The sequence below is a fragment of the Ctenopharyngodon idella genome, chromosome 16, assembly GCF_019924925.1.
Source record: "Ctenopharyngodon idella isolate HZGC_01 chromosome 16, HZGC01, whole genome shotgun sequence".
Classification (NCBI taxonomy): Eukaryota; Metazoa; Chordata; class Actinopteri; order Cypriniformes; family Xenocyprididae; genus Ctenopharyngodon; species Ctenopharyngodon idella.
Genome location: NC_067235.1, coordinates 9393789 through 9421076, shown reverse-complemented (window position 1 = coordinate 9421076; position 27288 = coordinate 9393789). Strand labels below are relative to the sequence as shown.

The window sequence follows — 27288 nt, the reverse complement described above, 5'->3', positions numbered from 1 at the left end:
GTATTTCTATATCACCATCGGATTACTGTGCTTTTCGGATTACTACAATTCTAACTGTTGGTGCTTTGGACTTGATTGTTGACTGCAATTTTTACTGCCTGCAAGTTTTGCCATCGGGCTGCTGCGAGCTCTCTACCCTGTTGCGTCTTCCACCACTTTCAGCTCATCAGATGGGTGAGTTACCGCTCTCTCTATCAGTTGTGCAGTTTGTTTACTGCTTGCTATCTGGGTGTGTTGTCTCCCTCTTAGCCTGCTGTTTTTGGTGATGTGACTTACGGGGTTTGGCTAACATGATCTTCGCATGTGATTGGCATTTACTCCGACAATATAAATATATATAATATTGTATAATATTGTACAATATAATATTGCCTCGGCCAACAGTTTTTCAGTTTGTTTTGCTGCTACAGCCTCCTCCATCTCCCGGAGTTCCTGGTCGGTAAACTCCGGTTCAAACAAATATGGCTGGGCAAAAAACAAAGTCTTCCCTTGGCTCATATCGAAATCCTCTCTTCTCTGCGCTTACGTGTTCGTCACCGGAGCTCACACTGCGCATGCGTCCTATGTCATAAGCTGGGACGCCACTCTCTCATGAACGTGTGTATGGCAGTTAGCGGAAGCTAGAGATTACAGTTTATAAAGTTTGAAATATGGATATTTTTCTTACACAAACGCATTGCTTCACTTCAGAAGGCCTTTATTAACCCCCCTGAGCCGTGCAGACTTCTTTTATAATGGATGAGTGCATTTTTTCTGTCTTTAGAATTTGGGGCACCATCCACTCCCATTATAAAGCATGGATTACCCTGGACATTATTTAATATAACTCTGATTATATTTGTCTGAAAGAAGAATATCAAATACACTTAGGATGGCTTGAGGGTGAGTAAATCATGGGGTAATTTTTATTTTTGGGTGAACTATCCCTTTAAGTGTATATGGCATAAGTGATATGCCAATAAATATGTTAATGGATTTGAAGTATACTTAGTATGAAATAAATGTATTTTAAATAGATTTTGGTATAGTTTTTTTTTTTTTTTTTTTTTACTAGGGTGCTCACTGTTCTGAAAAAAAAAAAGTGCTAACACAGACACACAATTCAAGTCCAAAATATTTAGCACTGCATTATAATTAACTATGCCTATTTTACCCTGGATTAAAGTAAGTCCACCAGCAAAAACAGTATAATTTAAAAAAAAAAAAAAAAATATATATATATATATATATATATAAATAATAATTGTAGTATAATCAGGGTTATTATCTTTAACTAAAATTAAAACCCACAAGATAATAATAATAATAATAAATCCATTAGTTAATATTAGTTAATGCATTAACTAACACCGAGCAATACATTTTGTTAGTCAATACAAATAAAACTGTTCATTGTTAGTTCATGTTAGCTTAGTTTAAAAAAAAAATGATAGGAACAGATGCAACGTTGAAATGAATAAATAAAATTAATATAAAATATCCTTATTGTCAAGTGTTACCAACATATTTTAAAATAAATAAATAAATAAAAAAATGACAAAAACACACAACAATAAAATTACTAAAACTTTAAAATTCTAATTCAAAATTCTAACAATAACTATAATAATATATCAGTGATATTTCAATAACACTGAAATATATAAATAACATCAAACGAATAGTACGAAATGTATTGTGATAGCAGTTTTTTTACATGTTACTCTTTGTAACAACATAATTTTATGTAATTTGTGTTGCCTCTCTGCACATCTTCGGAAATTAAAATAAGTCATACTGCAATTTTCCATAGTTAACCACCTCCCAGCGTCAATCTATTATAACCACAAGTAGAGATCATTTATGTTTTTGTAAAGAGAGTGTGACCTTTCTCTGACCTTGAGTCTAAAGCAGACGAGGCCCAGCACAACATCAGCTGAGATCTCAAAGCGTTGGTCAGCTCTCACCAGAGACTCAAACTCTTTGGCCAACCCTACATGCTGAGACAAGATGAACAATGCATTTTAGACATGAGATGCAGCTAATTTGTGTTAAACTGACACAACAACACTGTGTTGATATCAGATGATAGATAGATAGATACATAGATAGATAGATAGATAGATAGATAGATAGATAAAAAGGTGAAATACTCTTTCAAGCATACCAGCAGAGGGCAGTCTGTAGATTAAAATAAACAACCAAAATACAAAAAAAGTGAATGATCACGTCCTAATCATTTAGAACAAATTGTCTTACATAGATTAAATTTATCAGTAATCATTATTTCAATGCTGATTACAGGAATCAAATCTGACCACACAGTTTCCTCATTCTCAGACAGTTATTCCTTATGGCTGCTGTCCAGCAGTTGAGAGCTAACAATTAAATTTGAGTCATTTAGAATCATTCAAGTACTGAATGAGAAGTGCAAGTGGGGGAAGGAGGATTCAATGGGTTTCTATATAGAACCCTAGGTTTTTTGACTCCATTTTAAGGAACCATTATAGCCCATGCCAATAAGGTTTTATATAAGGAGAAATGTTTAAAATGATTGCAAAATACTGTTTAAGGGGTTATTTTATTTTATTTTTTCTAGTGATAAAGTGTTTATGAGCTGTTTAAATCATGAAATTTAATTTTTTTTAAAAAGGAATTAAAACAAGTTCATTAAAACTAAATCCATAAAATGATGCCATGAGGGGATTGGGAACCCCTGAAAGGTTCTATTTATAAAGCACCTGACAGATCTCTTTAACGTTCTATATAGAACCTTTCTTTATGAAAGTGTAACTTTTAAGTAAACTAACAAGAACACACACACACACATATATATGAACACACAAATAAATCTTGCATGTACTATATTTCCTCAACAAATATAGAATCTGGACCTATAATACATGTGAAGAAAAGAACAAAGCATGTCTTACAAAAACCAAAAGAGTGCACTTATTTGCGTCATTCCAAATCGACTGAGCCAAATAAGATGTGATTGGCAGGGCTAATTTGATTGACAGCATGGATTAAAGGTAGTTACCTTGCGGATGTAGGCTTGGAGACCTTTGAGTCCGTACATGCGGAACACAAACCACATCTTGAGCGAGCGGAACCTACGTCCCAATGGAATTTGCCAGTGCTGAAGGGAGATGAGATGAAATATGACATATGAACTGTGCAGACATAAATACATGAAGTACACATGAATCACAAAGACACAAACCAGTGCACATACAATTCTGCTTATACAAAAGTTTGTACTGCTCTCTCCTTCTCTCATCACACACTTAAATACACATTAAATTATGTGTTTCTTCCTATATAAAGAACTACTGAGCACAGAGATATAAATTATACAGTTATTTGGAATTTAAATTAGAGTCATCGTTCTTATACATGGTTCTCTTACATTGTTTAAAAACTAACAATATTAGCAAGCAAATAAAAATTTAAAACATACATTAAATTTATTAATTAATTACTATTTGCTAAATATTTTGGTAACACTTTACAATAAGGTTTCATTAGTTAACATTAGTTATCTACTTTAGTTAACATGAACTAACAATGAACAATACTTCTACCTCATTTATTAATCTTAAAGTTAATTTCAACATTTACTAATACCTCATTAAAATCAAAAGTTGTATGCACCATGAACTAACATGAATAAACAATGAACGATTGTATTTTTATTAACCAACATTAACAAAGATTAATGAATACTGTAACAAATAAATTGCTTGTTGTTATTTTATGTTAGTTAATACATTAACTAATGTTAACAAATGAGACCTTCTTGTAAAGTGTTACCATTATTTTTAATATTTTAAAAATGCATATAATTTTTAATTTTTAAATGCATGAACCACAGCAGGATTTACTTGCCGAACACATGAAACAAACACTTGGCTATATATTTTTTATTAAGCCAGATTACCTAGTGAAATGAATTCTGTGCCCCCTTAAAATCTTTTAAATCAACATTAAAAGATATGGAAAGAGTTTTTAAAAAGGTTTTATTGGTCTATCTTAAATATGTATCTTTGTTCTTTCACTGCTGTTCCCTGCAACCTATTTTTTTTTTTTTTTCAGTCACAATTCACCATAACCTCTGTACTAGTTAATCACCAAGTTAATAGGTCACATTTTCATAACTTATTTACAAGCTAATAATACAGATAATAACCTATTATAGGTTTACAGAGATCATCAGAAAGCTAAACAAATATGATCTCTCTCTCTCTCTCTCTCTCTCTCACACACACACACACGCACACAAACACGCACGCACGCATACACACACACGTTGCATGCAGTATACTTACTCTATAATCAGTGACAAGTCCTATAAATATATAAAAAAAGATTTCAATATTTAGTCATATCACACTAATAAAAAAGTTCAGGTGTAAATAATATGTACACAGCACACAAATGATTCTTTACAGATAACAAGCAATAAAATGTTCAAGAATAGCATAGTTCTTTTTTTCCATCTGACCAAGCCAGTTGGTAATTTAATCAGGAAGTTGCTCATGATAGAAATGGCTTTAAGGTGTGTATGTATGCATATGTGCACGTGTGTGTGTTGTGCGGTGGGTTGAGAGACAGGGCTGCTCTTTTGTTTTGCTGTCAGCACAATTATAATTGTCTGCACAGCTGCACACTGCCTACAGACACATGACCAGAGAAACTGTCTTTGTTTAGCCATGTTTAAATGGCCAACAAGCAACAGGCATCTCATTGGTTGACAGGTTTGAGGGAACTACAGAAATAGTAGGAAATCAAATTAATGATATTGAATTAGATATCAAAATATCAAAAAAGTGGCATCTGCAAACAAATTATGATTTTTGCAATTACTTGTAGCCATGGGGTCAAGGGGATTTTTAGTGAACGTATAAAGCCTGGGACACACCAAACTGACATCACTAGCGGCAACGAAAGCTGACTGTGGCTCTTGTCGGCTGCGTCTCAACCAAAAAGCTGTGCTTGAACACACCAAAAGGACTAAAGGTGACTATTTGTCTATATCAGCAAGTATCAATAGTCTATTTTCGTCATTCAAAAAGGGAAACCAAAACTAAGACTGCAGATATACAAACTGTAAAAAAACATAAAAAAAACAAAAAAAAAAAAAACAAAGCAGCACTTGCTTAACATTTTGAATATCAGTCACACTGATCACTTTCTTTATTCCAGTAGGCTTATGTTATTATGAAAATATTTGTGCATTCGAATGCTAAGGTAAGATGGTAAAATTATAACAGCCTTCTGTTTGTACCCTCTTGACTTCTTTGCTCGTTTTCAACAGGTTCATTTTTATTCTTGTGCACTGACTCTTTCACCGACATCCCGATGCCAATTCTACATGCTGAATTGACCCAAAAAACCCAGGCAGCATCTAACTAGAGCCAACGGTGTGGAAAACACCAAAAAAAAAACTAAGCTGAATGACATTCAAAAACGGCCCAACATTTCCCGACGGCCGACTGTCGGCTTGATGTGTCCTGGCCTTAAAGCATTACGTTTCCTTTCGAAGTGGAGCTCAACACTGCGTCTTGGATTGACGCTATGTGGAAAGCCATCAGCTTACCGTTGTCTAAAGCAAGGCAATTTCATTCGCCTAATACCTCTGCAGGACCTGGACCATCACATTCTTAGGACTGGAGGCAGGGCCAGAGGCTGAGCGTGGCCACTTGTGCTCCTCCTCTGGTGAGGAGTAGAGCGCAGAAGAGGCGGGAAGCTAGGAAGAAGTAATTGAAAGGAAGTGTTTTGGTAAACAAGACTGAACTGCTTAGAAGTAACATCCCTCCTCCTTAGAAGGATAGCAGAGTCAAGGGTCGAAGCTAGTGCTTATCAGGCTCCCTTTGGCAAGCTGCTCTTCAGGGTTGAGTGTAGAGTAGAACCCTCCCCTACTGTTGGGGATCTAAAGTAGAGTCCCCCACTCCCTGTTCGAACCTTAACCAGTCCTGTAGAACCTAACAAGTAGAGGATAAATTGCCTTTTAGCAGCTTTTCTTGTTATCATGCACCTTTTTTAGGTGCTGGGAGTCTTGAGACCCTGGACAGATGTTAGTGTAGATTAGATAGACTGTTGGGTTTTAAAGTAAGGTCATCCACTCTCTTGGAGCCTCAACAGGTCCTCAAGCAAAAGGAACTGGATGAATTTTTGAATTTTACAGATCCTGATCTGAATTCTGACTTATGACGCAGCCTGAATCATAATCCGTGTTTGTTCATTGGCCAGAGAAGAACTGGACCCCGACTGAGCTTGGTTTCTCCCAAGTTTTTTTCCTCCATTCTGTCACCTTATGGCATTTGGGTTCCTTGCCACTGTCGCCTCTGGCATGCTTATCTGTATTGTATAAAGCACAATAAAAACTGTATAAATAATGGTGACTTGACTGCAGAACCTAAAAAGTAGAGGTTAAATTGCCTTTTAGAAGCTCTCGTTATCAGGCACCTTTGTCAGGTGCTGGGAGTCTTGGGACCCCAGACAGGTTTGAGTGTAGAGTAGAACCCTCCCCTAGCGTTGGGGTTTCAAAGTAGGGTCCTCCACTCCCTGTTGAGCCTCAACCAGTCCTGTTGAACCTAAAAAGCATAGGTTAAATTGCAGCTCTTCTTGTTATCAGGCACCTTAGTAGCGTGCTGGGAGTCTGGACAGGTCCGGGCAGTCCTTTTGGGTCGAGTGTAGAGTAGAACCCTCCCCTACTGTCTGAGTTTTAAAGTAGGGTCCTCTATTCTCTGTTGGAGCCTAAACCAATCCCTTAGAACCTGGCAAGTAGAGGTTAATTTGCTTTCTGGCAGCTCTTCTTGTTATCAGGTGCTGGGAGTCTTGGGGTCCAGGACAAGTCCAGGCAGGGTGTAAGCGCTTTCATTTCAGCGCTTTGATCATTCTGGGGTAGTAGAGCTGAAGCTCCCCTGCGACTTCCTAGAGGTTAGAGTTCTATGTAGCGAGAAGGGGGAGTAGTTATTCTAGATGACAACCCCCCTGTTTGCTCCCTCTAGTGGTAGTGGTAGGCCAGGGTAACATAAAAAATGGTCTCTCTGGGTCAGTATTCCTGAATGGCAGTGTCAAGCTAAAGATGCTGAAATAGCTAAACCTTAGAGCCCTGTTCCTGGGCCACAGGTGGCTAAGGCTGGGCCCACAAGGAAGGGAGGAAGATTGAAATGGACTTTCCTTGCCATGGGGCATATGGGCTTGGGTAATGGTCAAGAGGAATATTACCATGATGGTCTATGAGTCTTAGGATGTGCCCTGTATGATTGACACTTCTGAATCCAGCTAAACAAGTTCGTAGAGTCAATAATTGTACATAGGCACAGCTAATGAGGCAGGTATTCCCTCAGCATGGCGGAGTGGGTATTTGTTCCCATAATGTCGATCCAAAACGCAGTGTTGAGTTCCACTTTGAAAGGGAATGACTCAGGTTACGAATGTAACCATGGTTTCCTGAGAAGGGGAACAAGACGCTGTCTCGTTGCAATGCCTGGGGCTTGCCTGCACATCTCCTTCAGACAAAGTTGATGACGTAAAGTAGGGTGTTCCTTTTTAGAAAGAATCTGTGAGGATTTCCAGGCAGGATTCAGACCGTTTTTTTTTTGACCAAAATGTAATTATGAATGTAATAACCTAGAATACTGTCTAGCACTTGATGGCTGCTCTGTTCTTCAACAATGCATTCTTCAAACAGCTGTGGTAAGTCGGATCAGTCTACAAACACGGTGAGTCATGTCATCCTCTCCCAGCATTGTTACCTGTTCCAATTGCCACATGTTCACCATAGCTCTCTCTGTCAGCGACGAGGGATTTACATGTCATAAATGTAGGGAAATAGTCAGGCTGACAGAGAGAATCTCAGAATTAGAGACACGCATCCAAACTTTAATCGAGGATAGTAAGAATGCAAGGGCTTCAGATACTGTTTTGGATGCGACTAGCTTAGTGAACTCTGTGCATTGTTCGGTTCCGGCTTTAGAGCCCGCGCAGCAGGGCACTTGGGTAACGGTGAGGCAGCCTAGCCGCGGAAAACACCACTCTTCCGTTCCAATAAGAACATCAAACAGGTTCTCCCCACTCAGTGAAACACCCACTGAGAATCCTGTTGAAAGTGCCCTAGTTATTGCCGATTCTATTACACGGAACGTGAAAATAGAGACACCAGCCACCATAGTCACATGTTTGCCAGGAGCCAGAGCACCTGACATCAAAGCAAATTTAAAAGTGCTGGCTAATGCTAATCGTAAATACTCTAAGATTATTATTCACGTCGGCACTAATGATGTTCAACTTCGCCAGTCGGAGATCACTAAAATTAACATTAAAGAGGTGTGTGAACTCGCAAGTACAATGTCAGGAAAAGTAATTTGCTCTGGCCCCCTTCCTGTTCGTCGGAGTGATGAGATAGTTAGCAGATTATCATCACTCAATGGCTGGCTGTCTAAGTGGTGTCCACAAAATAATATAGGTTTCATAGACAATTGGAAAAGTTTTTGGGGCAGACCTGACCTGTTGAAAAGAGATGGTATTCATCCCTCCCGGGATGGTTCTGCTCTTCTCTCGAGTAATATGGCACATAGTCTTAGAACTGAAACATGACAAAATGGGGCCCAGGTCAGGAAGCAGACATACTGGCTAAACCGACCATCTGCTAGCTGCCTCACGTTACAGAAGTCAGATAAGTCAGATAATTCCCAACACATAGAAACTCTTACACCTAGATATTATCAAATAGAGACTGTGTCTGTACCCTGAATTAGTAAAAACAAAAAACTTCAAAACCCATTTAATGGTAAAAATTTAATTGATGTTCAACAAATAAAAAATAGAGATAATAATGCTAAACAAATGATAAAACTTGGGTTGTTAAATATTAGATCCCTTTCTTCAAAATCACTTATTGTTAATGATATTATCAAAGATAATAATCTAGATGTGCTGTGTTTGACAGAAACTTGGCTAAAACCGGACGATTATATTACTTTAAATGAGTCTAGTCCTCAAGGTTATGATTATCGACACAATGCTCGTCAGAAAGGCAAAGGGGGAGGTGTTGCTGTAATCTATAGGAATATTTACAGTTTAAGTCAAAAATCTTTCAAATATAATTCCTTCGAAATTATGGTACTTTACGTAACATTATGTAAGTTGACATTTGTGCTGGCTACTGTATACAGGCCACCAGGACACCATACAGACTTTATCAAAGAATTTGCTGACTTTCTATCAGAGTTAGTACTAGCTGCAGATAAAGTCCTTGTTGTTGGTGATTTTAATATCCATGTAGATAATAAAAAAGACGCATTAGGATTGGCATTTGCAGATATTCTAAACTCTATTGGTGTTAGACAACACGTGTCAGGACCCACTCATTGTCGTAATCATACTTTAGATATAATATTGTCACATGGAATCGATATTGATGCTGTTGAGATTCTGCAGCAGAGTGACGACATCTCAGATCATTATCTAGTCTCGTGTATACTGCATTTAGTCAAGGTGGCTAAACTGCCTCCATGCCATAAATATGGTAGAACCATCAGTTCTACCACTAAAGATCACTTTATAAATAATCTTCCTGATCAGTTTCATCGCCTTAGCATACCAGACAGCTTAGAAGACCTCGATGTTGCAACAGAAACTATTGCCTCTGTCTTTTCCAGCACATTAGACTCAGTTGCTCCTTTGCGTTTAAAAAAAATTAAGGAAATTAATCCAATGCCATGGTACAATGAGCACACTCGGGCCCTAAAGTTAGCAGCCAGAAAAATGGAGAGCAGCTGGAAGAAAACAAAACTAGAAGTATTTCGCATTTCGTGGAGAGAGAGAATGATTGAGTACAGAAAGGCCTTAAAATCTGCTAGATCTGCCTATTTTTCAAAACTTTTAGAAGAAAATAAACACAACCCTAGGTATTTATTTGATACAGTGGCTAAATTAACAAGAAATAAAGCTTCAACTTCTGATGTTTCCAAAGATCATAGCAGTAATGACTTTATGAACTTCTTTACTTGCAAGATTGATAATATTAGAGAAAAAATTATAACCATGCAACCGTCTACTACAGTATCGCATCAGATAGTGCATTGTAGGATAGTGACTAAGCCTGGTTTCTCCCAAGGTTTTTTTTCTCCATTTTAACACCAATTTGCCACTTGTCTGCCACCTGCCAGCAGCTAGAGTTCTTACTAGAACCAGGAAGTATGACCATATTAGCCCGGTTCTGTCAACACTGCATTGGCTCCCTATCAAACATCTTATAGATTTTAAAATCTTGCTAATCACTTACAAAGCACTAAAAGGTTTAGCTCCCCAGTACCTGAGTGAGCTCTTAACGCATTACAGTCCTTCACGTCTATTGGGATCTCAGAATTCAGGCCAGTTGATAATACCTAGAATATCAAAATCAACCGCAGGCAGTAGATCCTTCTCCTATTTGGCACCTAAACTCTGGAACAATCTTCCTAGCATTGTTCGGGAAGCAGACACACTCTGTCAGTTTAAATCTAGACTTAAAACGCATCTCTTTAACCTGACATACACATAACACATTACCAATTTATATTTTCAAATCCGTTAAAGGATTAGGTCAGCCGGAACCAGGAACACTTCCTTTAACTCCAGGTGTACTCGTTACATCAGAAGAAGAATGGCATCTACGCTAATATTAGTCTCTCTGTTTATCCCGAGGTTTACCGTAGTCAGCTGGATCCGGGTCGTATCCAGGCGAGATCGAGGACCTGCACCTAGACACGACGACAACGCAGCCCTGAAGTATCAGCAGAGATTGTGTCAACTAGATCATCCCCTGTGAAGGCCCCACCGACACGACAGCCAGTGGCACAGATCCTCAACAAACCGTTCCATACCGGCGTGATGAATTCGATCCTCAACTAGATGGAACTGGAATAAATACTCTGACTGTTGCGATCCCAAATCGGACTTATGAATGCTGTCTGAATCATAATCATGCACTGTTTGCTTGCTGGCCAGAGGAGAACTGGCCCCCCGACTGAGCCTGGTTTCTCCCTAAGTTTTTTTCTCCATTTTTAACACCTGTTTGTCACCTGAAGTCACCAGTTGGAGTTTGGGTTCCTTGCCACTGTCGCCTTGCTTAGTTGGGGATACTTGACATTTGATATTCATCAGTGTTTTGATCTGCCTGCATCGACACCATTGTATGCGAACTAAACTGAACTGGATGATGACATCACTGTTCACTCCAGTGCTGATATAGATAAATTGACTAAATTAATAACTATTGATTCTTAAAACGGAATGAATCAATACTGAATTTACTTAAGCTGGACAATGACACCATTTTCTTTAAGAGCTGCTGTGCAGCCAAAATTATTTGCCAGTTATCACTGTAAAGCTGCTTTGACACAATCTGCATTGTAAAAAGCGCTATATAAATAAAGGTGACTTGACTTGACATGACTTGACGTATATATCAGATTGTGCTGCCACCACTGCTATCAACCCATGCCGTTTTCAGTCCTTCCACTATTTTGTGCAACAGAATAATAGTCCTCCGCTGCTGGACAGACTCTTAAAGTGTTTATTAAAAATAATCTCTCTCTCATATAACAACCAGACTAAGGAATGTTTTGACACAAATCACTCTTCTCTATAGGCATGGGTTCGACAACCTACGTGCCAGAGAAATATTAGCTGATTATTTCAGAAATATTAATGCAGGTTATCTCGCATATGCACCCACATTACATTTCACATTACCCATAAATTTAGGTACATTATTTGTAGCAGTCATCAGTTATAAACAGGCGCCTGTCAACCCCTGTCATGTGTGGCAGCAGCAGCGCGTGAAAATGATCAGGCAGACACAGACACAGTGCAGTACTCAAGCCGAATCAAATAAAATCAAGCCGAATTCTCTCTCTCTTTTTTTTTTTTTTTAGATAATAAGAAATAAGAAAATTATTATAATTATATAATATATCTATTGTATATTTAATGCAATTATTTTCATACATTTTAAGTGTATCTTAACTGTCAGTATATTTAAAAAAAAAAAAAAAAAAAAAAAACATATATATAAAATACTGTATTTTGCCAAACACATGCAAAAACACACTAAATCTACTTGAGGTCAGTGTAGGAGGTTAGAAAGCTTTTGTTTACTAGCACACAGAGAGGCTTACAGAACACAGCAGAGCGCTAAGGGGAATAATCTGATCGAGCCTTCAGTGTGACGTAAAGTGGATGTCAGCAGAAAACGTCATGTCTCACTAATGAGGATCACGGTCATCCTCTTTACACCTCATGCTAATGCACTTCAATCTTTTATTAGTGTTATTATTCTTATTCTTTACGATAATTTCCAGTGCTAATCTAACCACCAATCGAAATTTGTAAGATTGTGTTAGCAACTGAAATGTAATGTTATATGGTGCAAAGTGATGCAGTGATGTGACTGATTGATTACCTGACTCTTGGTGATCATGCTTCAGATAAAGCGGCTCCATTTTAAATGCTCCAATAATGTCTGATCTTTTCTTCACCCTGCACAGAGACATTCACATTCATCACTCACAAAGTAGAGAAGACAACAGTCAAATACTACAGTATATATCATTATTATTTAAATGTTCAATAATGGCTAATTAATATCTTGTTAGTTTGGTATTATATTGTGGATCCTGGTGTGACAAAGAGTAATATAAAGTTCACTTGGTGTAGGCAAATCTGCATTTTTAAACAAAGTTAGAAGAAGATACAGAAGAGACACTGAAAAACAAGCTATTATTCACAGTGTGTCCAGTATGTGGGAGTCTGTTCACTTTCAATATTAAGAATAAGTGTTTTGCCATGTAATTTTTCTCTAGTGTGGCTTAAAAGTATCTAGAACAGTTTGGCCCACAGACCGAATGAAGCCCCAGGGGGCCCAGAATGACAATGTTTTACTGGAGGTAATAAGAGACGATATAACCTCAGAGTTGAATCAAGACAGTGCAGATCAAGTTCTGTTAAAGAGACTACTGGTAAGAAGGGATTATGCATTTAGATACAATCAAATTTTTCTCCACAAAGTAACTTCTTTATACTGTATATGTAGTATATTTATATGAAAGTGCATATCTTTCTTTTTATGTATTTGCATCACAAATACATACTACACTAATGATCATTGGCTAAGAAAAGTGCAGTTAGTTCTTAGAAAAGGTCTCGCAACATTTGTTTTAAGGTTCAAGGTTTAAGGTGCCCTTTATTGCCATTCAGCACTTTTACAGACAAGGGAGAAGGAAATACTGTTTGACTAAGAGGCAGGGATTCAAGATTTGTTTCCAATGTGATGGATTTCATACATTTTTAAAATGTATTATAACCTTTATTTTACCAGGAAAAAAATTTGCATGGCTTAAGTGTCAAAATAGTTTTTAGGGGGCCACTGTTTACACTACCGTTGAGAAGTTTGAGGTTGGTAAGATTTTTTAAAAATGTTTTTGAAAGACGTTTCTTATGCTTACCAATGCTGCATTTATTTGATCAACAATAAAACAGTAATATTGTGAAATATTATTACAATAACTGTTTTCTATTTTAATATATTTTAAAAGTATTCCAGTGATGCTAAAGATTCATTTTCAGGAGACATTTTTCCAGTCTTCGTGTCACATGATCCTTCAGAAATCATTCTAATATGCTGATTTGGTGTTTAAGAAATATATATATATATATATATATATATATATATATAAAATCGAACTGCCCCCAAACTTTTGAATGGTAGTATATAAGGTCAAGGATAAGGTCCTTTGCAGAAGGTCAATTTGTGTCTTTATTTTCTTTCTATATAACCATGACCACGTCTGTTTGCCTTGTGCTGATATAAAGAGCAGCTGGAACCATTTCCTCTGTTGACTGACAAAGCCGATCCATAGTGTGTTTGGGATATATATGGGGTCAGAGGATAAATAAAATAAGATTTTTGACATTAAACAACACTTACCACATTGCTGAGCAATCAAAGTTAACCAGGAGCCATTTATGAGGATTGAAATTAAAAGAGTCTGCAAACTAAAAGAGAAACAAATTTAGATGTGTGTTTTGAATTGATGTTTCTAACACTTGTTCTTCTTGAGACGGGGCAAAACATCACGAAACGTGCCAGTCATTGGTAAAATATGACATACGAATTTCACTTTAAAAAAAAAATCTGGGAAGATCACTAGAATGTTCTTAACATAAATATCAACACCATCAGATTTGTTAAAATATTCCATTGGGTGATTTTAAAGTCAGTTTTCATCCAGAAGGATCCTCTTTCGATATTTCACCTGAGTTCAGTAACATCAGATATGCTCTGTTATATGCTCCTAATGTCTTTTTTTTTTTTTTTTGGACTTTTGTCTTATGTCCTGTTTCTGTGCCATGTTTGTAGTCCTTTGTAGTTTGTCATGTTAATTAGTTCCCTGATTGTTCCCATAATGAAGCAGGAGCTGAAGAGATGGAAGAGCTGAAGAGACTCGAATCTAGCTGCAGGAGTTTTTTTACATAAACAAACATAAACGAGAAACCAGGCAACACAAGAAACACGGAGAACCAAAAAGCAGGGATATGCACCATCTACAACGACTGTAACCATCGACTGACAAGGAACAAGGGAAACAATAGGGCTGCGTTTATGTCCAATTTTTTTTTTTTTTTTGCCCTTCCGTCGCTAACCCCCCTTCAGCTCGTTCACTCGGATGTACGTCATTGCTTATGTTGCACGAGTGCCTACTACTGGCGGAACACAAATTAATAACAGAATTGAGGCTAAAGGGCTTAGGCTCTGTCAACTGAACTGGCATCAACTTCGTCAAGTGGAAGAGGAAAGTTTATTTGGATAGACCCTCGACCCCTCGATTTTGACCGAGGGAATGAGTCTACTCAATATGTAGCCTACATTTCAGGCAAATCCATAGACCACAATGCAATATTTAATACTTGTTGTAGCTACCTTAAGCTGACTGTTTTTTTTTTTTTTTTAACACAGTTATAGTTTATTGTATTGGAGTTTGGGTTTCTTGCCACTGTCGCCTCTGGCTTGCTTAATTGGGGACACTAAATATTCAACAATATTATTGATCTGACTGTACTGACACTATTGGATGAGAACTGTATTAAGCCGGATGACAACATCACTGCTTTATAGATGAAATGAACTAATTTAATAACTGATGATCTTTACAATGGAACTGAATCAACATTGAACTGACTTCAGCTGAACAACAGCTGAAATGCATAATTTTCATTACTTTCATTACTGTAAAGCTGATTTGAAACAATCTGTATTGTATAAAGAGCGCTATATAAATAAAAGGTGAATTGACTTGACTATTTTTTATCATTTTCGTTTGTGTATTTTTTAAATACTTTATATTAAATATAAATATATTCAAATATTTATATTTATTTATTTTTTAACAGCCCAAGCATACATACAGGCCTACAGAATGGTGCATAAAACAAATTCAAGAGGAAAAAACCTGTAAATAATAAATCAGATCCATAGCAGATTCCAAGTGATCAAGGGCTTACGATATTTTTGTATCTGGTCAAGAAAAAACACAATTTTTGAAAAAAATTATGGAGATTGCAACCAAACATAGATGAATAACTTTGAATAATTTAATCCAAAATAATCCTTGATGCATAAGCTTTTTTTGTTTATTTTAAAATGTATTGTTTGTTCGTTCAGTTTTGGAGCCTCTTTTACCCCCAATAATCTGTTTTAAAATAAAGACAGTAATTTTGAAAAGATGAGTCTTCTGTCACCTACCTGTTGGCACAATCTGATATGAACTACTCTTGACTCTGATGCAATAGCATATTATGCATCAAACGCACAATCAACTGCAGCATCTGTCCAATGAGCATTCGAACAGAGGCACTATCTCAAAGTCTAATCTTTTTGCTCACTCTCCCCTTTCCAATATCCTTTCCATTTGCTGCAATAAAGAAGGCAGACACTGTCATGACGGTCTGATTGTTGCCATGCTGAGTCCTGCCTGTCTTTCACTTCCTGGCAACCAACTGCACACAGGAAACAGCAGCCTGCTGTCATTCCGGTCAATAATAAAAACCATCATCTGAGCGGGGGAGCACAGTCTTCACTATTGTTTGAACTTTTGATGCTAATAAACAGTGATATTTCTTTAGCGAGGGAAAAAAGGAACTTATCTAAAGGTCTTTCTTTGCCTCAGGAAATTACTTTACCCTTATCATTGCGACACCCAGCTGGGTGCCACGACAACTCAAAGGGCGATCAGGGATCTCTAATTTCCCACCCATTCCACAAGACATCGCTCATGCCAGCTCACATCATTTGTGACATTTAAATATTCTCAATCGCACACACACGACTCCGTCCTCCACGCACCGCTCCCAAAGTAACAGGATCAATAGTTGAGCCCAGCACAGATTGCTCTTCTGTTATCATTCACACCTCTCAGGGCTTCAAGAGCAGCCTGTGTGAAGTGTGCTTAAGAACACACTGTGTGATTTGAATGTTATCTCACCTCTACGCCATTCAGGAGGGGTCTGAACTCTGGACAGATAAATGCACTCCCAGCATATGCGGCATCAATGTGCATCCAGATTTTCTCTGCATTACCTGACATAGAAATATTGACAATTTTTCTATTAAAATATTCAACTAAATATTGATTTTATTGCAGCCACAAATAAGCTACAAAAGAAAAGAACAATAAACGGTATTTGGTCTTACAAATAGGGCCGAGCTCAGTGATGCAGTCGAATGCACAGGATGGAGTTGTTCCCAATGTTGCACAAAACTAAGAGAAACATCCAGAAAATGAAATAGATGGTTGATTTTAACATTTTATGTACTACTCAAACAAATAAGTCAACCTAACCTACAATGTTCAATGAAAAATTAATTTGATCTCTACGTTTTGATCACACAAAAAAATAATTGTTCCTGTTTGTTTTTGTCATCACGCCGTGATTCTTCTAACACAGATCTGCTGGCTGAGCCTGGGGCTAATTTGACTAATGTGATTCTGAAAACAGGCTCTCCAAACAGCATTAACCATCATGCAGACGGTGGGGGACAGGTTCAGAGAAAGAGCAGAGACAAATGTCCAATTTGTTCTCATTTCATGCTCTCGAACAGTCTGAGTGGCTGCTATCTTTCTACCATGATGTTTCACTGACTCTATAATTTTGCACTGTTAATATATATATATATATATATATATATATATACATACAGTGCTCAGCGTAAATGAGTACACCCCCTTTGAAAAGTAACATTTTAAACAATATCTCAATGAACACAAAAACAATTTTCAAAATGTTGACAAGACTAAGTTTAATATAACATCTGTTTAACTTATAACATGAAAGTAAGGTTAATAATATAACTTAGATTACACATTTTTCAATTTTACTGAAATTAGGGTGATGCAAAGATGAGTACACCACACAACAAAAACTACTACATCTAGTACTTTGTATGGCCTCCATGATTTTTAAGGACATCACCAAGTCTTCTAGGCATGGAATGAACAAGTTGGCGACATTTTGCAACATCCATCTTTTTCCATTCTTCAAGAATGACCTCTTTTAGAGACTGGATGCTGGATGGAGGGTGAAGCTCAACTTGTCTCTTCAGAATTCCCCATAGGTGTTCGATTGGGTTCAGATCAGGAGCCAATGAATCACTTTCACCATGTTCTTCTTCAGAAATCCAACAGTGGCCTTAGATGTGTGTTTATGATCATTGTCATGTCGGAAAAGTGCACGATGACCAAGGGCACGGAGTGTTGGTAGCATCTTCTCTTTCAGTATAGAGCAGTAGATCTATGAATTCATGATGCCATGAATTCATAGATCTACTATGTGGTTCTGTCTAGGCGGGCTTTTTTGTGCCTGGGCTTTAGGAGAGGCTTCTTTCGTGGATGGCACCCATGCATGCCATTCGTCTGCAGTGTATGCCATATTGTGTCATGGGAAATAGTCACCTCAGTTTGGCTTTCCACTTCTTTAGATAACTGCAGTGAACTTGCATGCCGATTTTCTTCAACCCTTCTCATCAGAAGATGCTCCTGTCGAGGTGTTAACTTCTGTGGACGACCTGGATGTCTCTGTGAGATAGTTGCAGTTCCATCTTTTTAAAATTTTTGTACCACTTTTGCTACAGTATTCTGTCTGATAAGTAAAGCTTTGCTGATCTTCTTGTAGCCTTCACCTTTCTGGTGTAAAGAAATTCTTTTCTTTCTCATGTCTTGTGACATTTCTCTTCCATGTGGTGCCATTGCTGACAGCATGAAATGGGAAGGGGTTTTAACACCCTTTTATAGTCAACTGTCTGCTGGACACCTGTGTACTGAATAATTAGACTCACCTGTGGTTGAATTCCTTTTAAATTAGACATTTGTAGTCTAAAATTTAGCTTTGCTCCAGAGACTTTCAGTGGGGTGTGTTTGTTTTTGCATCACCCTAATTGGATTAAAACTGAAAATTTTGTTCTCTAAGTTAAGTTATTAACCTTACTTTCATGTTATAAGTTAAACAGATGTTATATAAAACTTAGTCAACATTTTGGAAATAGTTTTTGTGTTCATTGAGATATTGTTTAAAATGTTACTTTTCAAAGGGGGTGTACTCATTTACGCTGAGCACTGTATATATATATATAGAAATGTCATTTACTATATATATATATATATATAGTAAATGACATTTTTCTAATTTAAAAACAGACATTATAATATTTTGATTTATTTTAGTGATGCACTGTTTAAATGAAGCATGTAGTGATTAGATATACATACAAAAAATGGTATGAGTCCCATGGCTCTGTCCTCCTCTAGAACTTTCCGCAGTGCATCTCCTCGCACAGAAAACTTATTGTCGGAGGGAATTTTCTTCATCTTCACTCCACCTATCAACCCTGCTCTCTCCACCGATGAGTGTGCCTGAAATATCAGCAAAACACTGCTATGTTATTTATCAGTTAATGATCATTTAAAAAACATGGCCATTACTGTCATGACTAAATACTCATGATTTTCAATTAGACTTTTACAGACACACATATACTGTAAGCACATTCACAAATAAGTGGCACTTCACTGTTATCCTAATACATGAGAGACCTGCTGCATGGCCCTTTTGCATTGTTTGATATTTCCATTCAATTCATTCCAATCATCCCTACTCACCCCCACTAACAGATACTCGTCCTTACTTATAGAAGAACACAACGCAGTTGTCACAGTGCCTGTTGAATGATGTGTATTATCCTGCAGACCATTAGTTTAAATGTACTTTAGGTTAAATATGCCCTTGCAGCAGTCTTTCATCTGGGCTTGTTGTCTCACCTGATCAGATGAATAGGCGACTAGTTTGGATGTAATATCTGTCTCAGATTGGTCAGGATGGTCAGCCTGGATCAGTTTGACGATTTTGGAACGAGCAGCAAGAAGAGCTATGAGAGTGGCTTCACTTGCAGTGCCCTATATGAACAAACAGCATGTTTATTTATTTATTTGGACATGTATACACAAGTACAACAAATGTTACTGTCTAAATTAAGCAGTTCTCATAATTGGTAAACATGTTCAATATTATATGAGACATAATTTCTCTCATCTTGAATATTGCACTGCAACCTCAATCAATATGCCCTGGTGATGCAGGGGTGATGAATTTTCATCAGCTCTCCAGCTTTGTTTTGTATGTTCTCAATGAGTGAATGAGAAGACTTCCACTCAAAACCCCTCAATACAGATCACCTCAGCTCATTGTGAGGCACGAGCTGTCTTTGATTTCCCTTTGTCAGCCTGACAGCACACACCCACATCCTGATTACTTATAATTCAGTTTACATTATGAGATAACCTGGAAAACTCTTGCCACATTTATTTGGCAACTCAAGTATGAAAAAAATAAATGAATCAAATGGAGTGAAAATGTCAGTGATTGTAGTTATCACAAAGCAAAATAATATTGCTTCAAGGACAAAAAGAATTTTAAATTCCAAAATCTTTGTTTAAATGCCATATCTACCACATTTAACCCTAAAAAAGCCATACATTTTAGTGTAAAAATCATTTTAAAATGTGTGCAAATCAAATATGATACATCAGGCTTTTGAGTAATGTTAATATGTATTATTGGAAGATATATTAGGCAGGCAAAACTGAACACAACACACCCAATACAACCACAAACGACAACACTAGACAAAGAACTGTCACAAAACTGCTCTGACACACAAGTTGGAGATCCAAAGAGCCATTTATTAGGGGTAATCCACAATCATAATCCAAAAGACAGGCAAGGGTCAAAACCATAGGGAAGACAATCCAAAGAATAACAGAGTCCAAGATACAGGCAGAAGGTCAGAACCATAACACTGGAGAGAGCACTCAGAAATGCAGCGTGACACTTACAAGACTTCGCAAAGAATGAGTGAAAAAAAAAGGTTATACATATGCAGAGCTTAACAAGCTTATGACATACAGCTGAAAGTAATCAAGCATAATGAGTCCATGCAGTGGGTTATGGGAATTGAAGTTGATGATGAGATAGCCCAGGAGTCGGAAGGAGTGCCCTCTGGTGGACATTATGGGCACTCCAGCTGGCGGATTTGACAAGAACATAGGAAACACTGGGGTTTAAATACACAAGATAACAAGGGCTGGAACAAGGAACAGGTGTGGGTAGTGATTTGCTATGGAGACTAATGAGGGTAACTATGGAAACTGCTACTAGTCTGCTACACTGTTATTGTCAACGGTTCCATGTGTCTCTGTGTTCAATAACTTTTATTTTGATATTTTTTTGTTTGTTTGGTTGTCCTTATGTTTCTGATTTCAGTTCATATGTTTTAGTTCCTGTTTCCATTTTCATCTTGTTTTTTTTCCAAAAGTTACCTTTGTTTGTTATAATGTCAACTAATCACCTACACCTGTCCTTCATTTAGCCCCTTGTCATCTTGTGTATTTAAACCCTCAGTCTTTATCTGTTCTTTGTCTTGTGTTAAAGTTTTGTGCTGGTATCACTGGATCAGTCCCGGGATGAAGGAGACTGCCAAGTTGTCACTGTTTTGGCTATGGAGGCCAATTATGAACTCCCTGAGCTTCCTGTCATGGTCACAGAAACTGAATTTGAACTCTCTGAGCTCCCTGTTACGGCCATTGAGGCCCGTCAATAATCTCTCTGTGCTCCATGTTTCAGTGTTGCCATGGTATCCAGCACCGATAGAACCATCATGGTTCCAGGCTCCAATGGTTTCAGGCTCTTCAGAACCTCCGTCGGGGTACTCTGCTCTGCAGTTTTGGTCTTCTGCTCCGCCGTGGGGGTCTTCTGCACCGCTGTAGGGGTCTTCAGCTCTGCCTGTTTCGCTGTGGGGGTCTTTTGCTCCACCTGCTCCACCATGGGGGTCTTCAGTCCCATCTACTCTGCTGTGGTGGTCTCCTGCACATTCAGCTAAGCCATGGAGGTCTCCCGCTCCACCGGCTCCTCCATGGTCACTGCCAACTCCTCCGTGGCTTCCTGATCTGTCAGCTCAGCACTTGTTTCCTGAACTGCCGGCTCCGCCTTGTTCTCTACGCCCACTTCCGCCACACGGGCACAGCCCCCCAACCCTCCCCCTGTTCTAACTCTGCTCCACCATCCTCCTGGACGTTGTGTAAAGGGGGGGGGGTTGCCTGTGTCTCTGTGTTCAAGGATTTTAATTTTGATGTTCTTTTTTCTTTATGTTTCTGGTTTCAGTTCCTGTGATTTAGTTCCTGTTTCCATTATCATCTTGTTTGTTTCCATAGTTACCTTTGTTTGTCACCATGTCAACTAATCACCTACACCTGTATTTCATTTAGCCCCTTGTCTTCTTCTATATTTAAACCCACAGGCCTCGTCTGTTCTTTGTCTTGTGTTAACGTTTTGTGCTAGTATGTATCTCTGTTTGGTTCCTAGTGTTTATTAAATGTTATTTCATCTTTCATCTGTGTCAAGCCTAATTTTTGTGGATAATTAAGTCAAGCCAGTGTGTGACAGTTATGAAGATCTCATTGATCATTACCATCTATCAGAATTTCATCTTACTTTTTGACCATATAAATATCAGCAACTGCACCAAATTGCATATTTTTGCTCAGTTTGGGCCTTTAATGAAAATGAGTTTTTCTTTTTTTTTCTTTTATCATACCATATGAGCCATAAAAACCTGATGTATCAAATATGACTCAACAAAAAACTTTTTTTCTTTTTTTTTTCTTTTTGTTTGATAAACTTCAATTTAGAAAAACAATATTTTTCTGACTTATTTCATATGTCGGGCTTGGGTTAAGACTTACAAATTAATATTGTGATGAGAATGATGCACTTCAACACTTGCAATGTCAGATGCTACATGCTCAGTTTTACTTGCATTATGTACTTCTACTTACACCTGTTCTCCTCCCCTCTCAACTACACCCACCTTTGCTGAGAGGCATTGCTTACAAAACCCACAAAATCCCTCATTAGTGCGTTCTATCAGTGAAAATAATGCCTGTTGCCATAGTGAGCTCTCTGAAAAAGCCAGAGACAAAACCATCCAGGAGGAGGACACACACACTCCAAAGCGGCCTTAATGACAGAGCATCAAACCGGCTGTCGTCAGTGAGCTTTCCATACGCTGTGCTTCCTGTGTCTCTCTCTAAATGGTCACAGCTGCTCAAATGCTACATCAATAGTGACGAAATGAACACAGACTGCTCTCAACGCACGCCTGCCTGACTGTCTCCTCTCATGTGTAGCTGATGTCTTAAAAGGCAATTTTTTTTCCTGGACGTAATGATTGTCAGGGCCTAGAGAAGAAATCAATGACAAACAAATTGTTGTGTGGGACATATATTTGATATTTGTTGTTGTTCCAAAGAAATTGCCCGTAAACACGGATTGAGCACAAGGTTGGTTGCCAATGTGCCATTTAAGCGGTGCGAAACATCCACATTTTGACACCTGACACAAGAACCTGTTGCCAGTTCAGATATGTAATTATTTTTAAAGCAACTTTTCTATATTTCAGTGTGTGTTGTCTGTTTCAAATCCACTACATTTTGATTATGTAAATCAACTTTAACTTTTGCAGACCTACAGAGGCTTAAATGTTAATATTCATTCACACAGTTTCACACATTCACACACTCACACACACACACACACACACACATAGATAATTATATAAACTGTATATAAATTTAAATTCATTATATATATATATATATATATATATATATATATATATGTGTGTGTGTGTGTGTGTGTGTATATATATAGTTGTGAACCACTTGCAGAATCTGTGAAAATGTGAATAATTTTAACAAATTAAGGGAGATCATACAAAATGCATGTTATTTTTTGTTTATTAGTGTCCTGAGTAAGATATTTTACATAAAAGATGTTTAGATATAGTCCACAAGAAAAAAAAAAAAGCTGAATTTATTAAAATGGCCCCGTTCAAAAGTTTGTGAACCATTGATTCTTAATACTGTGTGTGGTTACCTGAATGATCTACGACTGTTTTTTTGTTTGTTTGTTTGTTTGTTTTGTGATGGCTGTTCATGAGTCTCTTGTTTGTCCTGAACAGGTAAACTGAGCTGTTCAGAAAAATCCTCCAGGTCCTGCAGATTCTTCAGTTTTCAAGCTTCTTTTGCATATTTGAACCCTTTCCAGCAGTGACTGTATGATTTTGAGATCCATTTTATCACACTGAGGAAAATAGAGGGACTCTAACATAACTATTAAAAAAAGTTTCAAACATCCACTGATGCACCAGAAGGAAACGCGATGCATTTTATCTTCTGTTGCTTCCGAAGGGCAGTACTAAATGAAAAAAAATTAAATTTAAACAAAATAAGAAAAATTGGGACATCTTCATCCTGTTCAAAAGTTTTCACCCCCTGGCTCTTAATGCATCGTGTTTCCTTCTGGAGCATCAGTGAATGTTTGAACCTTTTTTAATAGTTGTGTTTGAGTCCCTTTATTGTCCTCAGTGTGAAAAGACGGATCTCAAAATGATACAGTCACTGCTGGAAAGGGTTCAAATATGCAAAAGATGCTTGAAAACTGAAGAATCTGCAGGACCTGGAGGATTTTTCTGAAGAACAGAGCTCAGTTTAACTGCTCAGAACAAACAAGGGACTCATGAACAGCCATCACAAAACAAAAAAACAGTTGTAGATCATCCAGGTAACCACACACAGTATTAAGAATCAATGGTTCACAAACTTTTGAACAGGGTTATTTTAATAAATTCAGCAATTTTTTTTGTCTTGTGGACTATATATAAACATCTTTTATGTAAAATATCTTACTCAGGACATACTAAACAAAAAATAACATGTATTTTGTATGATCTCTCTTATTTTGTTAAAATTATTCACATTTTCACAGATTCTATAAGTGGTTCACATACTTTTTCTTGCAACTGTATATATCATGAATCTAAAATTATATACTGTTTATATAATTATCTTCTCCAATAACCTTCATGTACCCCCTGTATATACTGTACATGTAAGTGATGCCATACAAATAAACCTACAGTACTAGCAACTAAAATCTTTTCTTAATTATCTCACCTGGATGACCCCTCCCCCTTTGCCCTCTGTACCAGCAAGAAAATCTTCTGGTAGCTTCAGCATCTTTCCCAGCCAATCCAGCATCACTGTCTCCAGCTCCGTACAGGCAGGACTCGCTGCCTACAAAACAGAAAATCCTGCATCAGCCTACAAGAACAGACAGGTGGCTAAACAAATTGATGCAATGATAGGTAGATGGATGGATGGATGGATGGATGGATGGATGGATGGATGGATGGATGGATGGATGGATGGATGGATGGATGGATATCCAGATGGTTATCTGGATGGATGGATGGATGGATGGATGGATGGATGGATGGATGGATGGATATCCAGATGGTTATCTGGATGGATGGATGGATGGATGGATGGATGGATGGATGGATGGATGGATGGATGGATATACAGATGGTTATCTGGATGGATGGATGGATGGATGGATATACAGATGTTATCTGGATGGATGGATGGATGGATGGATGGATGGATATACAGATGGTTATCTGGATGGATGGATGGATGGATGGATGGATATCCAGATGGTTATCTGGATGGATGGATGGATGGATGGATGGATGGATGGATGGATATACAGATGGTTATCTGGGTGGATGGATGGATGGATGGATGGATATACAGATGTTATCTGGATGGATGGATGGATGGATGGATGGATGGATATACAGATGGTTATCTGGATGGATGGATGGATGGATGGATGGATATACAGATGTTATCTGGATGGATGGATGGATGGATGGATGGATGGATATACAGATGGTTATCTGGATGGATGGATGGATGGATGGATGGATGGATATACAGATGGTTATCTGGATGGATGGATGGATGGATGGATGGATATACAGATGGTTATCTGGATGGATGGATGGATGGATGGATATACAGATGTTATCTGGATGGATGGATGGATGGATGGATATACAGATGGTTATCTGGATGGATGGATGGATGGATGGATGGATGGATGGATGGATGGATAGTCAGACAGGTGGCTAAAGAAATGGATGGATGGATGGATGGATGGATGGATGGACAGGTGGCTAAACAAATTGATGGATGGATGGATGGATGGATGGATGGATGGATGGATGGATGGATGGATGGATGGTCAGACAGGTGGCTAAACAAATCGATGGATGGATGGATGGATGGATGGATGGATGGATGGATGGATGGATGGATGGATGGATGGACAGGTGGCAAAACAAACTGATGGATGGATGGATGGATATACAGATGGTTATCTGGATGGATGGATGGATGGATGGATGGATGGATGGTCAGACAGGTGGCTAAACAAATGGATGGATGGATGGATGGATGGATATCCAGATGGTTATCTGGATGGATGGATGGATGGATGGATGGATATACAGATGGTTATCTGGATGGATGGATGGATGGATGGATATACAGATGTTATCTGGATGGATGGATGGATGGATGGATGGATGGATATACAGATGGTTATCTGGATGGATGGATGGATGGATGGATAGTCAGACAGGTGGCTAAAGAAATGGATGGATGGATGGATGGATGGATGGACAGGTGGCTAAACAAATTGATGGATGGATGGATGGATGGATGGATGGATGGATGGTCAGACAGGTGGCTAAACAAATCGATGGATGGATGGATGGATGGATGGATGGACAGGTGGCAAAACAAACTGATGGATGGATGGATGGATGGATATACAGATGGTTATCTGGATGGATGGATGGATGGATGGATGGATGGTCAGACAGGTGGCTAAACAAATGGATGGATGGATGGATGGATGGATGGATGGATGGATGGTCAGACAGGTGGCTAAACAATGGATGGATGGATGGATGGATGGATGGATGGATGGATGGATGGATGGATGATGGATGGTCAGACAGGTGGCTAAACAAATGGATGGATGGATGGATGGTCAGACAGGTGGCTAAACAAATGGATGGATGGATGATGGATGGATGGTCAGACAGGTGGCTAAACAAATGGATGGATGGATGGATGGATGGATGGATGGATGGATGGATGGATGGATGGACGGACACACAAACAGACAGACAGATAACTAGCTAACTAGATGGATAGAGTGAAAAACATACCCAAGAGAATCCAATGCAGCCAATGGCTCCACACAGCATGTCTGCCAGCATTGCAGGAAAAGAGTGGGCAGTAGGGAAGTATGCATAGAAGTACGGGCTGTGCCAGTGAGTCACCTGAAACAGTGCAGTAAACATGTAGAAACATTTCTTTAAAATGTATATTCAGTGTTCCAAAATATCCAAAAGATCATTTTTACACCTTCTGTTTTTGCTTCTGTAATTTAACCTTCTACTGCACACATTTTGGTGGCACATGAAAAAAAAATATTCCACATCATTTTTTGGTTCATTTGGGAACATTTTGTTGATAAAACATTTTTTTTTGTAATGAGATTTCACTCCATACAAAACTTCAAAAAGCAGTTCTTCTCTGCTGTGAAACAGAGGTGTACATTACACTTTTTGCACATCACTTTGGGTGTTCCTGCGCACCCAGGAACCCTGCATCTTCCCTTCTTGTCACACATTATTTGCCAATGTGAGGTACTGTCCAAGACATCCCTGAAAAGTACCCCTTGTTGCACAACGTTGCCTTAGGCAAGAAAAATTTAATTTCTGAACATGCAAAA

The 27288-nt window shown here is 38.1% G+C and overlaps 1 protein-coding gene and 1 long non-coding RNA gene across 2 annotated transcripts in view; one reads left to right on the top strand and one right to left on the bottom strand.

The window, feature by feature from the left end:
- Positions 1 to 27288, bottom strand: part of ddc (dopa decarboxylase) — a 35922-nt gene that overhangs the window by 4430 nt on the left and 4204 nt on the right. The window contains exons 3-13 of the mRNA XM_051865953.1: positions 26720 to 26833; positions 24591 to 24710; positions 19341 to 19475; positions 18792 to 18935; positions 16721 to 16787; positions 16512 to 16606; positions 13958 to 14025; positions 12434 to 12510; positions 4308 to 4327; positions 3020 to 3118; positions 1878 to 1979 (exon numbers count right to left, since the gene is read on the bottom strand). Of these exons, the coding sequence (XP_051721913.1) occupies positions 1878 to 1979; positions 3020 to 3118; positions 4308 to 4327; positions 12434 to 12510; positions 13958 to 14025; positions 16512 to 16606; positions 16721 to 16787; positions 18792 to 18935; positions 19341 to 19475; positions 24591 to 24710; positions 26720 to 26833 (1041 nt within the window). The remainder of the gene's footprint in view (positions 1 to 1877; positions 1980 to 3019; positions 3119 to 4307; positions 4328 to 12433; positions 12511 to 13957; positions 14026 to 16511; positions 16607 to 16720; positions 16788 to 18791; positions 18936 to 19340; positions 19476 to 24590; positions 24711 to 26719; positions 26834 to 27288) is intronic.
- Positions 20296 to 21965, top strand: LOC127497483 (uncharacterized). Its single transcript, XR_007925560.1, has 2 exons — positions 20296 to 21115; positions 21202 to 21965. It is a non-coding gene; the product is annotated as an uncharacterized LOC127497483 (long non-coding RNA).